Source organism: Capra hircus, chromosome 12 (genome assembly GCF_001704415.2).
Source record: "Capra hircus breed San Clemente chromosome 12, ASM170441v1, whole genome shotgun sequence".
In the NCBI taxonomy this organism is placed as follows: Eukaryota; Metazoa; Chordata; class Mammalia; order Artiodactyla; family Bovidae; genus Capra; species Capra hircus.
This window is the reverse complement of record NC_030819.1, coordinates 52,072,842-52,089,274: the sequence shown is the minus strand read 5'-3', so window position 1 is coordinate 52,089,274 and position 16,433 is coordinate 52,072,842. Positions and strand designations below refer to the sequence as shown.

At 42.6% G+C, this 16,433-nt stretch overlaps 1 protein-coding gene across 1 annotated transcript in view; it reads right to left on the bottom strand.

Annotated features, from left to right (window-relative positions):
- Window positions 3,569–16,433, bottom strand: part of SGCG (sarcoglycan gamma) — a 29,933-nt gene continuing 17,068 nt past the window's right edge. The window contains exons 5-8 of the mRNA XM_005687563.3: window positions 15,577–15,696; window positions 14,044–14,116; window positions 6,274–6,397; window positions 3,569–4,316 (exon numbers count right to left, since the gene is read on the bottom strand). Coding sequence (XP_005687620.1) covers window positions 4,143–4,316; window positions 6,274–6,397; window positions 14,044–14,116; window positions 15,577–15,696 — 491 coding nt within the window. The 3' untranslated portion in view covers window positions 3,569–4,142. The remainder of the gene's footprint in view (window positions 4,317–6,273; window positions 6,398–14,043; window positions 14,117–15,576; window positions 15,697–16,433) is intronic.

Sequence of the window (16,433 nt, the reverse complement as noted above, 5' to 3'; positions counted from 1 at the left end):
TGAGCCCTAACAGGTGGGCGATGTTCCTCTTATACCTGAAGCACAAGTTTTCAAACCCTACACACCAAACTTGGGGTTCTCTGTCCCAGCCCCCCCCCCACCCCGCCCCGTTCTGGGTCTCCAGCTATCTGGGACTTTTAAGTTCTTGCTACTTTAAAACTCAGATTCAACACTTGGAATGTATTTTATTGCTTTTGGATATTAAAATGTACACAGAAAATTTTGGCCTTTATGATAGTTGATGTGGTTGGAATTTTGTTTTTTCTAGACTTCCTTTAACAGAAAAATTATAGGTCTGCAGTCCTTTCCATGAAGCCCTTGCATACAAATGTATTTCAGAATTTGGATTTTAGAAAGTTAATACTACTGTGTATAAACTGGGTGTAATGAGGCTTTTCCATTGGGGGTCTGGAGAAGGAAATGCAACCCACTCCAGTACTCTTGCCTGGAGAATCCCATGGAGGGAGGAGCCTGGTAGGCTACAGTCCATGGGGTCTCTAAGAGTTGGAGATGACTGAGAGACTTCAGTTTCACTTTTCCATTGGGGGTGGGGGTTGGGCCACTCCCCTTTAATCAAACACAGTGAAACCATGAACACCCACCCACCCTAAACTACACAGACCTGAGAAACAGCCTCATCTAAACTTAGATCAGGTTTTGCTGCCCAGAGTTTACAGCAGATAGATTTGGGAAGTTTTCATTATTTGAAACTTTTAGATTTTGAAGTTCAGGGCAAGGAATTTTGGACCCAAACTATTTTTTTAATTATTATTATTTTACGCCTTTTACCCTATTTTGCTTTTCTTATTAAAAGGAAACTGGAGACTGCCAACCAGTGTGTGAGCAGCTGCTCCTGGGGAGGGGGTTGGAACAGGCCTTCTGTCCATGGAGGCGGGCTCTGTGCTGCCCTGTGGGCAGGAGGCCCAAGTGGTCCGCAGCCACCAGGGGGGAGCAGGTGAAGGCCCGAGAATGATGCTGGGAAGATGTTTGCATAGCGTTTAGTCAAATAAAGAGAAGTAGTTGACAGGTTAACTTTGGGGACCAGTGGGTGTCCTTCCATCAGTGCCAGTTGACATCCTGTGTCCTTCAGCGTTTTGTCGACCTCAAGGATAAGAGAGTAGAGAACGGCAAGTAGATGAGACTTAGCTAGTCGTGTGTTGCTCAGGGTTCCACCAGAGCCTGCAGCCAGTGGGAGACGTGTGGACACCACGTGGGAAGAGGTCTCCTTCCAGGAGCTGATCAGCCATCAGGGCCAGAGCCTGTGCCCACAGGATGCCTGCCCATGGGCAGGAGCTGGAGCTTCCTAACTGCAGGTGGAGGTTCCTAAACCCCGGACTTCTAGAGCTTCCCCACTGATCTTGTTTTGCTGCATTTGGTCTAAAGTGTCATCAGTCCTCCACTGGTTAGGAAGCTAGTCCCCGGCCTGTGCTGTCAAGGCATGGGAGAGCCTGGGGGGACATGGATACCAGAGCCAACGTGAGTTACATTTTATTTAAAAAGAAGAACCACATGCTTAAAATCTCTGCTGCTTTCTCTTGTGTTTGTTAAGGCCCTGGATACAAAGCCCAGGACAAAAACCGAAGCTGCACTGACTATTCAGCTCAAAATTTACTTTCTGCTCCATGCCCTTCTTACCCTCTTGTTCCACCTGCTTGTTTATGCCCGACCCAAAGTTTACTTGGTTTTCAAACGACAGCCAGTGTGTAGTGGCAGTTACAGAGAAGACTGAAGCCCAGTGAGCTGTGACGTGTTAGATCGGGGAATGGCGGGGACAAACAGTACAAGCAACCCAGCCTTACTGGCTTCATGCTGGGGATGGCTCTGCTCTTCAGAAGAGCTCCCACCCTGCTCCCCTGTCCCTCATGAGCAGAGACTGACCTGGGGGACACCAAGAGGGGAACCTGAGCCCTGTAGGAGCTGCGGAGCCTGTGAGGGGTTGAGAGGTTCACGTTTGCTTCACTGAAAGGTCTTAGCAAATCTAGTTTGCTGCAAATCTAACTTTACTATTAAAGCTGACATTTTGATCTTCATTTTTTGACTTGTGTCTGCTTCTCAGTCGGTTCGGAAATTGGAAAAGAAATAAAGACTGTTTTTCAAGGTCCCTAAAGTATCAACCAATACTCAGTGGTCGTAACCACTTGGTGCGTAGTCCGTGTACGTGCCTCGTTGCAGGTGCTCCTAGCACGGCCTTGCCCCTTCAGTGGAGATTTAAACTACACTGTATAATGTACTTAAGAAGGTAGGTTTATGCAGTACATTCTAGAATACAGCCCATCTGAAAGTCTGGCTTGAAACCAAGGAGAAACTCCTCGTTACTCTGGAGAATGCAGCTAGAAACAAAAGTTTGGATTTACACCTTTTATTTAAAATGTTTATTCCCTGTCCTTTGAGTCTTTTTTTTTTTTTTTGACTCTGCTTTATCATCGACATTTTTTTGGACATGTACACACATTCTATAAGAACCCATCTATATCAACTGGGTTGGAAGACTTTTTTTTCTGCACAAACATGGTATAAGAGAGTAAATATGACACAAAAATGACAACACTACTATGACAACAGGAGTGTCCCAGCAAGAAAGCAGACATTAATTCTAAAAATCAGGACTTAACTAAATGGAAAAGGCAAATACTTATTTAAATAATCTAAGTCCCCACCCTCCCAATCCCCTGAAACTAGGAGTGTTATATTCAGAGCTGAGTTTGCTCTTAACTGATTAGGACACACTGTATTTTTAAATTTTTAATTTTATTTTGTATTAATAATTTCAAATGTTTATAATACCAGTAATTTAAATATTAAGAAACTGTTAGGAGTGGGTTGCATTGTTAACACCTTGTTAAGACAGCATTAGAAATAAAGACCACTTTTCTCTCAGTTCTGAGACTGTGGAAAATGAAACCAATGTATTTCTAGTCATAAATCCTTTAATGGGAAAGTTGCAATGCTGTTGGTCCCACCACGTCTTGTGCTGTGTGGGGATTCTAACGGGAACGATCAGTAAAACACAAATCAAAACCAACACCTGGCGTTCGGTGTGATGAAGGCATTCTACCGTGTAAGTAAAACCACAAAACCAAAGCACTCATGGGTTCAGTGTGTGTGTTCACCATATTCATATACAGATCACACAGCTGAGGATGGCAACTGTGAGCAAGGACTCGGTGAAGCTTCGCTCCACCCCCGGTCCCTCACCTCTCCTGTGAGGTGAGCATGTGGGCTGGGCAGCGGCAAGCCCCCACCAGCTTATGGGGCCCTCTTGGTGGATGACAAAACTCCCCTTGACTTTAGTTTCTCCACCTTTCATGTAGGCATCAGCCCGTCTGTGCAGGTATCAGGTAAACAGGTGATGCAGGTGCAATGAGACACAGATCAAAGTTTTCCAAAGTGAAAACTGATGTTGAAATGTTAGGGTCCAGTTGAGTTTAATTTTAGTAGATACTGGGTGACCTGTGACTTGACTCATCTGAACCTTTTTTTTTTTTTTTATCACCAGCAACTGGGGGAAAAACAGTACAGAACTCAAAAAGAGTTGTGAGGATTAAAGAAAGCAACACACGTTGTGAAGTCTATGAAAAATGTAGGTTGATTTTTATTGCTTATGGACTATATAAAGAAACATGATCAGTTGTGTACAATTTATTCCTCTGACCACATTCTGAAAGTCAGATCAATCTCAACATCCTTTTAAAACTTGAAGATTTTATTCTGAAACCAGACACACTTTGCGTTGAAATGAATACAGCTCCTGCAGAATTGATTGACACAGTGGAAAACCTCAGAGAACTCTGAGGCACCTGGGCAGGACTCAGACTACTCTCACGGGAGGTCAGAGGTCTCCAGCTGAGCATCACACATCCATGCATCCATTTCACACAGCAGCCCAACATCCCATCACAGACCGACACACACAGGACAGGGAAAGTCACAATGATTCTGATCCTTGGACTTTTGTGTCTAAGCTCCACTCTGAGATCACAGTTTCACAGGAATATTTTCAGTGGTACGTTTGAGCTCCTTTCAAACTCCCACACGCAAACTCAGCTCACCGTTGTCGAGTGGCTCCAGCTGGGAAGGCTGAGGTCTGCACTGCTGAGCGCACCGAGACATAGCAGATGCTCCCTGGGGGTGGTGCCGATGGTTTAGAGGCAGAGATGACTGTGCTCGTGGCACGTGGTACCCACGCCGGCCACAGACATGTAGAGCTTCCCATTTGGACATGCACAGACTTCATAGAGCCCCTGCGAGCTGCCTGCGGGCCCCTGACTCCCCAGAGCCAGCTCGGGCAAAAACACAGTGTCCGCGTCGAGCATAAGCTGCTTAGGAGAGAGTGAGACAAGACATGGTCAAGGGGAGGGAACACGACAAACACGAAACTCAAATGCTCCAAATGTTCCAAGTTCTTTCTCTGCATAGAAAATGAAGTGGGTACCTGCCTTGACTGAAGTCACATTATGATGACCTGATTCTTTCAAAGCCTATTTCTCGTTTCCATCTGGGCAGGGGGGATAAATATTCCTTAGGAACTGGAGGGAAGTCTTTTTTTTCCTTTTATTCATTGCACTAGGCCAGCTAGGAAGGTGTATGATGTGACACTCCTTGATGACCTTTCAGAGTTATCTGGCCAAAAGAATACCATTTTTTGATTCACACCGACCTTGTGTTCCACTTTGACCTTCAGCTTCTCCTCCTATTGGGATAAAGTACAAGCCGCAGAAGTTGACTCATCTTATTTATTTTACCTTGTGAATGCTGGAATTGCTCATGATATTATTTTCCTAGGAGAGGCAATTAAATTCATCCTAATGGCTAGCAACCATTTCTCCAGCTTTTACAATTTTATTTGCAACTCTGTTGCCTTCTATTAGATACAGGAAGCAAGTGACACACAGACAACTGAAATAAGAGGGAAGCCACTGGACTTTTTGTTCCTAGAGAGGTTTAGTTGAACCAAGATGCACACAAATGGCTGTTGATTGCGTTTTGGAAATCTCTGACAGCTAAAAGAAATCAGAGTCATAGCATAGAGCAACCAAGCCTGAGCCCCAGCAGGGTGTTCACTTATCAGAACGAGCTGAACTATGTTTGGGAAGCTCCCACGTTCTTCCTCACCAACAAGGTGGAATCCCACCTTTGTTTTATGCGGCTCTGGTCCCGTCAGGCCGGGCTCTGAATACACTGGCATCCCGGGATGCTGACATCTCTGCGGGCAGTGCAGGCTGACAGTACAAGTGCATGGCAGGCAGGCTTCGCCCTGGGGTCTGGGTCACCGTCAGAGCAGGAAGTCAAATGGGTCTTATGTTTTTTGGAGCAGAACCTATATCGGTTATTGTCTAATGCTTTGCTGCTGCTGCTGTTAGTTACTAAGTTATGTCCAACTCCTTGTGTCCCATGGGCTATAGCTGGCCCAGGCTCCTGTGTCCATGGGATTTCCCTGGCAAGAATACTTGGGTTGACATTCCCTTCTCCAGGGGATCTTGCCAAGCCAGGACTGAACCTGCCTCCTGTGGTCTACCTCTGCAGCCTCAACCACACCCCCCCCTTAATATTAAATTAATATCAGTTCAAAATTATCTTACTGGATTGATGTCTCTTAGCCCTGTGACATAGTGAAGTAAATACTATTTCCTGTACTTGACAAATGAGGAGAGAAGCCCAGAGAGGGCTGTTAATGTCCCTGACTCAAACAGGTAATTGGTGAATTGATCTCACACTGGAAGGATCAATAAATAGTAGGGAGCCTGTGCCTTGCTGCCCATTCTCAGAGGGGCTCTTATCAGGGATGTTTTATTTCTGGACTGGAGGTTCCAGAGTTTTCTTTATTGCAACTCTTTATTTTTCATATTTGACTTTCACTGAACCAGGACTTGATGTGAGCAAGCACCCTGGGTGGTAAAAAAAAATAGTTATCCCTTACAGGTGACCCCCAGTGATGGTTCTACTGAGAGGGTCACTAGGAAGTGGCAGAATGGACATTCTTTGCAGCTCTGAATGTCCAGGACTTTTTCAAAGCTGAAAACAATAAGAGACTTGATAGAATAAATGCCAAAGAAAGCAGTCTGGATCCAACAGAGACTGCTTTTAACCTTTCTTGGCTTTTCTTTCAGTGTTAAATTTTTTTCCTTCTTTCACATTTTCTGTGATGCCTTTCATGACATCTGTTTATAAACTGTAATTTGCTGATGGCTTATTGGATGTGAATGTCATCATTACTTAGTGGACGTGAGGCTTGTACAATGGGAGCAGCCACCACCCACCGTCCGCTGGACTCACCGTCCCATCGCTGCTCTGAAGAACGATGTCCATCTGGGTAAGGGCCTCGATCTTCCCCGCAGGGGCTTGAATGTGAACGCCTTTGGGGGCGTCCATGCTGAGACTCCGTGTCGGGGATTCTAGTCTGAAATGAGGGAAGGAAACCAAGAAAAAATGGCATAAAAAACAGCCACCCCAGGAATCCCCCAACCAATGGAGAATATACTATATATTTTACTGATTATATTCTTAGAGAACATAAATCTTAGAGAATATAATCAGTAAGATCATAGAGAATATAATCAGTAAGACACAGTATCTTCCAATAGAGATAGAGACATATAGAGAATATATATCAGTAAGATATACAGTATATTCATTCATTCTTTTTAAAAAAATTTTTAAATTAATTTATTTTAATTGGATGCTAATTCCTTTACAATATTGTGGGTTTTGCCATACATTGGGAGCTTGGCATGCTGCAGTCCATGAGGTTGGACTGAACAGCTGCTGTTCAGTCACTAAGTCATGTCCAACTCTTTGCAACCCTGTGGACTGTAGCATGCCAGGCTCCTCTATCCTTCACTATCTCCCAGGGTCTGCTGTAACTCATGTCCACTGAGTCAGTGATACCATCCAATCATCTCATCCTCTGTCATCCCCTTCTCCTCCTGCCTTCAATCTTTCCCAGCATCAGGGTCTTTTCCAGTGAGTTAGCTCTTCCCATCAGGTGGCCAAAGTATTGGAGCTTCAGCTCTGGCATCAGTCCTTCCAATGAATATTCAGGGTTGATTTTCATTGATAAATCCAGAAATAAAGGGCAGTAAAGAAATTAACTTCCCATCAATGAGAATCTATGAAATTAATATCCTCTGAAAACTGATGCAAACGTTGACCATCCCAGCCCTGTGCGGCAGCTCCAGACAACGTGGTCATTAGGCTGGCATGCCACACCAAAAGAAAGTGCTACTGGTGAATATCTCTGGAAAACTATTTATTTTTAGCCCAAACCCAGACTTCTTTGGGAAAAAGAGAAATTTAAGGGCAACACATTCATTTGCTACATGTTCACAAAAGTTTGGACTTCGTTGTTTGCTTTTTTTCCTCATTTAGGAAGATTACAGGGCACATGCAGCAATTTCTCCTGGAAAAATGACTAACTAATGGAGTTTACAGACAAGGTGGAGACTAGCCTCAGCAGGCCTTGTTTCTGTAAGATTCAGCAGCATCTCCTTGTGATTTAGTCAAACACAGATTCAGAACCAGGAACACAGGAACAGGGATCTTCTCTTATTTGCTTCTGCCTGGAAACGACTGATGGCATTTCCACCAGATGGCCCAGCAGGATCACTGGACAGGCTTTTCATCTGCTCCAACCTGACTCAACCAAAAGGCGAAAGGCTGACTTGCTTGGAATGTTTAAAGATCCATGAGAAGGAGAAAGGGACCCATCCCACTGCAGGGTCAGAGTAGGGTGCAGGAGGCAGGAGAAAGAAAGGGTAGCATTTAAGAGGCGAGAAGTGCCTGGTAATGAATTTGCGTCTGAAGTGACTGATCGACTTTTAAAATAATTTCTTAATTGAAGTATAGTTGATTTACAAATGTGTGTTAATTAATTTTGGCTGCATAGAAAAGTGACTCGGATATATATATATATATATATATATATATATATATATATATAAATCTTTTATATTCTGTTCCATTATAGTTTATCACAGAATATTGAGTACAGTTCTCTATGCTACACAGTAGGACATTGTTGCTTATCCATCCTATATATAATAATCTGCATCTGCTAATCCCAAATTCCCAATCCTTCACTCCCCCAACCCACTTGGCACCCACCAGTCTATTCTTTATGTCCTGGAGTCTGTTTCACAGACAGTTTCATTTGCGTCATATTTTAGATTCCACATATAAGTGATATCCTATATTATTTGTCTTTCTCTGTTTGGCTTACTTGACTTAGTATGATAATCTCTAGTTGTATCCATGTTGCTGCAAATGACATTATTTTGTTCTTTTTTATGACTAAGTGGTACCGATCAACCTTTAAATCAGGTGGATTACTGCCTTTAATTGGCAAGTTTTCTCATCTACCACTATTTGTTATGGAAAATAAAGCTCCTTTTTCTTATGTCCCTTTCAGTATGTAAGATCTGACCTGTTATACATGTTAAAATATGACTTTGAGTGTTAGAAGCAGAGATATTCCTGGAATGTATTGGTCAAGTTCTGTTGGGTTTAGGTATTTGGGGAAACACACTGGTACCTACATGAGCCTGGTCTGCTGATGGAGGCACCTTCTGGCCACTGCTAACTGCCTGTGTCTTTCCTGCCTGGACTGATGGAAGACAGTGGAGGGGAAGGAGGGGGGTGTGAGCACCCTGCACCGCTGGGCCCATTTCAGGGACCCTGGCGAAGGTGAGTCCATTTCCAGGGTCATTCTCAAACCACAAGTGACCTCAACAGGACCAATGACTAGTTGTTAATGTTCTCACAACACAGTGCTCCCAGAAGCAGACTTTGTCCCCTCTGCCTTATTTCTATCCTTGAAGATGAAACATTTCAATTCAGTACAGGTTTAGACCCATATTACCAAAAAGGCTGAGATGAGAATGCTCTGAAGTACACATTTCCATGAATGCGTTCAACATGGTCAGATATCAAAGACCTAATGTTCACATGGAAAAATAAGCAAGAACAGAGAAATGGTGAGAGAGAAAAACTCTGAGAGGGTGTATGTATATGTATGTGTGTATGCATGTGTGTGTGTGTGTGTGTGTGTGTGCACGCGTGTGTGTGTGCTTAGTCCTACCAGATGCTGAAATATCTTCTCAAGATCTATGAGATATCTCTGGGCATTTCATACATACTAGATTGTAGCTTGGAATCAGTCTCCATAAAATATTCAAGTTCCAGCCCCTAGTCTCTGTGGAATCCTGATTTCTCCTTGAGTACCCCTGACTTAGCTTCCACTCCACCATGGGCTTCCCAGGTAGTGCCAGTGGTGAAGAACCCACCTGCAACGCAGGAGATGCGCGAGATCTGGGTTCGATCCCTGGACTGGGAGGATCCCCGGAGGAGAGCATGGCAGCCCACTCCAATATTCTTGTCTGGAGAATCCCATGGACAGAGGAGCCTGGTGGGCTACAGGCCACAGGTTTGCAGAGAGTCAGACATGACTGAGCAACACATGCACTGACCGTGAATTTTCTACTTGATTATTGGGACCTGGGAGTGAATGGGCTTCCTTGGTTTCTACTTAGGTGATATTTATAAACTGCATTAAGGAAACCAATAGTTACAAGTGTTTGAAATGGGAACAAATACTTCCACGTCTGTTCATTTTACTCATCTAATGAAGAAACATATGTGTTACTATGTCCTAGGCATGGTTTCCGCCATCACATCCCTACTGGGCTGTAGGGGCTTTGCAGTTTGCCCCACTGCGTCCACATCTACTGATTCCTTAAATTTCCGTTCAAGAGCTTTCTTATCTGTGACTTCATCTCAGATCGCCGTAGGAAGAGTTACACTCTTTCTCCTATGCCCTCACTATCATTTTGCACCTTCATCATCGCAATGAATGATGTCATTGTAACTTGTTTGCACGTTTCTTTCTCCCAACAGACTTTAAACTCACTAAGGTCAGGGACCATGCCTTTTATCACTGTGGAACCGGCATCTATATAGACTCTGGCAGGTAAACACACTTTATACGTTTTTGCTGAATTTTTAAAAAAAAAATTGAATTATATCATGCATAAATGAGAATCAGGTTTAAAATGGTATGTTACAGTTCATACTTCTCTTGAGGATGACCTTGCCCTAAGAAATGTAAATCTAGCTTAAATACAAGTCAATTATATATTTTTCTTAAAGAAAATAACTGTTACCCTTTCATAACTACCATTTGAGCACATACCAAAATTTAAATTGTGATATTTAAACATGTATATTTCAGAGGTCTTTTATAAATGATCTTCATGATCTTAACCCAACAACATCCACAAAGTTTTCATAGGTCAGTTAACGTATTCCAGAATTGATCTCCTTTTACTCAGGCCAGGAATAGTAATGCTACTGGACACAGACATAAAAAGGGAAAGACAGGTGATAGCATGAACTCACAGAAGACAATACAACTCTGACGCACTCGGTCAGCAGAGTCTGGTGGTAAATCAGGGAGTAAATCACTAAAGGGTTCCCCTGGGTGGTGGAAGGTGGGAACAGAGCGTACACTGGCTTTGGAGCCAGAGCTAAGTTGAGTCATGAGTTGGCTGCCTTTTTTCCTTTGTGTCTTAGAATGTGCTCCTACCTTGAGCTCAGTGTTCTCTTTTGTGAAATGGGGATTGAGTTGATGCTTTTCAGGTCGAGCTGACGAGGAAACGAGATAAATTATGTGACAGTACAGACACATTTCCTGGCAATGGCAGGCATTCGAAACCTGTTAGTTCACATCTTCCATCCAAACCCCATTCAAGCAATTCCTTATCATTTCATTATGTTCTCAATCACTCTGGTTTTAACACTTGGGTTATGGAATATTCCCTTAGTGTCATGTTTTAGAAAGCCAGAGAAAACTCTTCTGCCATTTCTTTTTCAGGAAAGCCCTGCTGTAGAAGCCAGAAAATTTATTTCCTAATGGGAAAAATGTAAGACGAATTGTTTATGAGGCCTATACTTTTAAAACAGTGACGTTCATTGCAAAGAGTGGTTTGGCAGGTCTACAATTTATATCATTTTTAATAACAACATTTTTATCATGGCATTATTTTTTAAAGATATTGAATCATGTTTCTTTCCTACAAAAATAAAATGTTCTTCTTCCCTAACTATAATAATTCTATAATATTGATCTCATGGTCCTTTATCAAAATCAATGAAACTGTTACAATTTAATTATAGTCACAATCTAATTTTATGCTGCAAATGTTCTCTAAGTGGGTAAGATGAATTGAACTCTCATTTGCTTTAGATGAATGTTTAATTCGGAGAAGGCAATGGCACCCCACTCCAGTACTCTTGCCTGGAAAATCCCATGGGTGGAGGAGCCTGGTAGGCTGCAGTCCATGGGGTTGCTAAGAGCTGGACACGATTGAGTGACTTCACTTTCACTTTTCATTTTCATGCATTGGAGAAGGAAATGGCAACCCAGTATTTTTGCCTGGAGAATCCCAGGGATGGGGGGAGCCTGGTGGGCTGCCGTCTATGGGGTCACACAGAGTCAGACATAACTGAAGTGACTTAGCAGCAGCAGCAGCAGCAGTGTTTAATTAGACATTAACATTAAAAGAAATGCCAAATTTCCTAACTCCAGTTCCATTTGGTATGAATATCTAGTTGGTATAATAATGATAATAAAAATGATTATTTGTATTCCACTTTCAGTTTACAAAACATTTTTAACTTCATAGCTTATTAAATCTTCCCCAGAATACTCTGAGATGTATAATACTACCAATGTTTTATGAGAAAATATAGCTTCAAAGGGTTAATTTGGCCAAGGTCACCAGGCTTGTTTGTAAAGCTGGGGTTCCTACTGTACATTATTCCCCTATTTATACATAATATATTAGAATATGCTAGTTGACCTGAATATTTTTCAAGTTCAAATTCTAAATGTGACTTTAAGTGACACTGTAGACTTGTAGACACTTGTTTTAAAAACTATTGTTTGTTTTTGTTATAAAGTACAAATACACTATTAGAATAAACAGTTACAGCAGTAAAGGACGTTCAGTAGCCAGTGATACAGTGAAATACACACAGGCACACAGAGACTCTGTATAAAGAAAAGACACATATGGAACGAGGTGATTTTATATATTCTGATATTACATAGAGATATACCAAAGGTTGAGGATATTATGCCAGTCGCAAAAGGACATATACTGTATGATTCCACTTAAACAAGGTGCCGAGAGTCCTCAGATTCATAGACACAGAAGGCAGGGTGGTGGCATGCAGGGTCGGGGAAGGGGACAGGAGTTAGTGTTTAAGGGGCGTGGAGTTTCAGTTTTCCAAGATGTAAAGAATTCTGGCGACTGGAGGTAGGGATGGTTGACAACAATGAGTCTACTATAGGCTTTTGAACTGTACGTTTAAAAGTGGTTGAGAAGGTAAAATGTATGTGTATTTTGCCACAGCTGAAAAAAGATATATCAACGGTTTACAATTTCTTTGCGTATATGGATTCATCATGTTCTCAGTTTTGTAACGCTCTTGTCTCTACTCACAGTGCACATATTTTAAAAATGTAATGTAGACTGAAATTTCTGAGAATGCCTTTTGGACATTTTAAGCCCATATAGGACACAATTCTCTTTCACTAAAAGGTACAATTGTTTTACCTCAGCTGATGATTTTCAGGAAAAAACGATGGGTTGGTGAGCTGAAGCATGAGGACAAGGAGACGTCCATGGGTGTCCAAGGTAAGGAGGGGCACCCCAGTCAGGTGGGACAAGGTGTGTGGGAGTGTGGAGCTTGGGGCTGGCAGCTGCTCAGTTTCAGGACAAGTGAGGAGGGAGGTGCCCAGGGTGCCAGTCTAGGGAGCCCCACGGAGACTAGGTCACAGGCCAAGTGCCCTGGGAGCATTCTGAACTTTCCTATGGCTGACATGGAGTCAATGAAGCATTTTTAAATAGCTGCATTTACACCCCACTTTAACAGCAACACTATTCACAGTAACCAGAAACTGTGGACACCACCTCAATGTCCATCGACAGGTGAATGGATAAAGATGCTGTGGTATATTTACACACACACACACACACAAACACACAACGGAATATTATTCAGTTACACAAAAGAGTGAAATAATGCTGTATGCAGCTATATGGTTGGACCTAGAGGTCATCCTACTCTCTAGTACATACTCTAGTCAGACAAACACAAATGCCATAGGATATCACTTATGTGTGCCGCAGGCTGTCACGTCCGAGTCATCGCGACCCTTTGGACTGTAGACTGCCAGGCTCTTCTGTCCATGGGATTTTTCAACCAATAGTCTAGAATATTGGAGTGGGTTGCCATGTCATCCTCCAAGGGATCTTCCCCACCCAGGGATCAAACCCACATCTCCCGTGTCTCCTGCATTTCACGCAGATTCTTTACCTGCTGAGCCATCGGTGGTGCCACTTGTATGTGGAATCTAAAATATGACACAGTGAACTCATCTACAAAACAGAAACAGACCCACAAACGTAGGGAACAGACCTGTGGTTGTCAAGGGGAAGAGTGGTGATGGAGGGAGAGAAGGATTGGGAGTTTGGGGTCAATGGATGCAAACTGCTATATACAGGACGGATAAACAATAAGGTCTTACTGTAGAGCACAGGGAGCTATATTCAATATCCTGTGGTAAGCCATAATAGAAAATAAAAGACAACTTTTAAGTATAGAAAGTATAAATATGTTCTGAACTATACATTTAAAAATGGTTACAATGATACATTTTATATGTGCATTTTTACCACAATAAAAAAAAAAAGCTAGGAAAAAATAAAATAGTGGCATTTAGCCAAGTCCCTGAGGTTTCCTGGAGGAGGAGCTAGTCTACTAGAACGGTGCAGGCTGCCCTGGGGCAGGGGCGGGCTGGTCACCAGGCCTGCGTCTCAGAGACGGGAGGACGGGATGCGCACAAGGACGTTCACCCTCTGGATTCTGTCAGAAATGACCTGTCATGGGTGGAAGGTCATCAGAACAAGGAACCACCTGGTAGCATCTGCTGAAGCATTACTCCAGCACATAACCAGTTTGTTTACATCTGAACAAAACTCTTACCTGAGGTCCTGGAGTGGGTCGGGTCTTACGAGGGGCGTCTCCACCGAGTGTTCAAAAAGAGCCCCTTCAGGCCCTAAACACAAACCAAAGGTGCAGCATTCTTACAAAAGTAAACAACGGCTAACAAATCAAGCCTTTATACTCCATATTACAGGACACGTAGGTTTTGACTGTTGACTTTGTATAGACGTTTGAGTTGTGGGATAAAATAGGCATAACTGCTTTCCTACTTTTCCAAGAACACCACGATTTCACTAGGTTCCTATAAACAAAATATGACTTTTAAAGCAGTTGCAAATACCCAGGTTTGTTTTAACTTTTTATTTTGTATTGGGTATAGCCGATGAACAATATTGTGGTAGTTTCATGTGGACAGAAAAGGGACTCAGCCTTACATATACACGTATCCATTCTCCCCCAGACTCCCCTCCCATCCACATTAACATTGAACAGAGTTCCCTGGGCTATACAGGAGGTCCTTGTTGGTTATCCATTTTAAATACAGCAGTGTGTCCATGTTCATCTCAAACTCCCTAACTATCCTTTTCCTCCATCCTTCTCCTCCCCCCAGCAACCATAAACTCATTCTCTAAGTCTGTGAGTCTCTTTCTGTTTTGTAAGTAAGTTCATTTGTATCATTTCTGTTTAGATTACACGTATAAGGGATGTCATGTGATATTTCTTCATCTCTGTCTGACTTACGTTATTCAATATAACACTCGTTAGGTCCATCCATGTTGCTGCAAATGGCATTATTTCATTCTTTTTAATGGCTGAGTTAAGCATCTGCCTCCAATGCTGAAGACCTGGGTTTGATCCCTGGATTGGGAAGATCCCCTGGAGAAGGAAATGGCAACCCACTCCAGTACTCTTGCCTAGGGAATCCCATGGACAGAGGAGCCTGGTAGGCTACAGTCCACAGGGTCACAAAGAGTTGGACACGACTGAGCAACTTCACTTTCACTTACATTCCATTGTGTATAAATACCTCATCTTTATCCATTCCTCTGTTGATGGACACTTAGGTTGCTTCCGTATCGTGGCTATTATAAACAGTGCTACAGTGAACACTGGGGTGTACATATCTTTCCTACTCAGGCTTATTTTAAAACCAGAAAGCAACTGTTGTTTAGTTGCTAAGTCCTGTCCGATTTTTTTGCGACACCATGGACTATAGTCAGCCAGGCTACTCTGTCCATGGGATTTCCCAGGCAAGAATACTAGAGCAGATTGCCATTTCCTTCTCCAGGGGATTTTCCTGACTTGGGATCGAACCCAAGTCTCCTGCATTGGCAGGCTTGTTCTTTACCACTGAGCCACTGTATTGTATATTTGAAAGTTGCTAAGAGAGTGCATCTTAAAAGTTCTCATAACAAGAAAATAAATTTGTAAGCATGTGTGGTGATGGACATTAACTAGGCTTAGTGTGGATCATTTCACAGTATATATGAATATTGAATCACCATATTGTATACCTGAAACTAATGTTGTTTGTCAATTATTCTTAAATCAAAAATAAAGAGCTATACCTACCAGTTACTCGAAGTTTATCTGTACCAATCATGACTTTCTCTTCATCCACAGTGAACAGTGGCTTGCCATCCTTGGAGTGGATCTGAAACTGCTGACTCTGGACCTCTACCATTTGGGGACCTAAAGAATTAATTAAAACAGCTTATTATAAAGTGTTTACTCTGTGCAGTGTTACAAACTCTACTTTTACATGGGTTCTCACCCAGTAGTACCAAATCACTAAACATTTAGGATTTGTCACCAATAGTTTTTATTTTTTTAATTCTATGATTAAATTTTAAGTCCTAACCCTAAATCTTATTAAAATTAATTTAGGTCACATGTGTGTTGCTGCTGCTGCTGCTGCTAAGTCGCTTCAGTCGTGTCTGACTCTGTGCGACCCCATAGACGGCAGCCCATCAGGCTCCCCTGTCCCTGGGATTCTCCAGGCAAGAACACTGGAGTGGGTTGCCATTTCCTTCTCCAATGCATGAAAGTGAAAAGTGAAAGTGAAGTTGCTCAGTCGTGTCCGACTCTTAGCGACCCCATGGACTGCAGCCTACCAGGCTTCTCCATCCATGGGATTTTCCAGGCAAGAGTACTGGAGTGGGGTGCCATTGTGTGTTAGTATATATCAAATATATGTATGAATGAATTATGTAAAAATTAATTTTCTCCAGCTTTTAAAACTTGCCAAAAATAATATAACTCTTTTATGAAGATTACTTAAATTGCTATTCTTTTGCATATCAACAACTGAGGATTTTGTTTTCTGAAATGTGAGATCTGTGAAAGACCATCTCAGTGACCAAAGTTAACCCAGGCAATGAGTCACTCGGATTCTCGCCTCTGCCCTACCCCTCACCTCCTACTCCTTG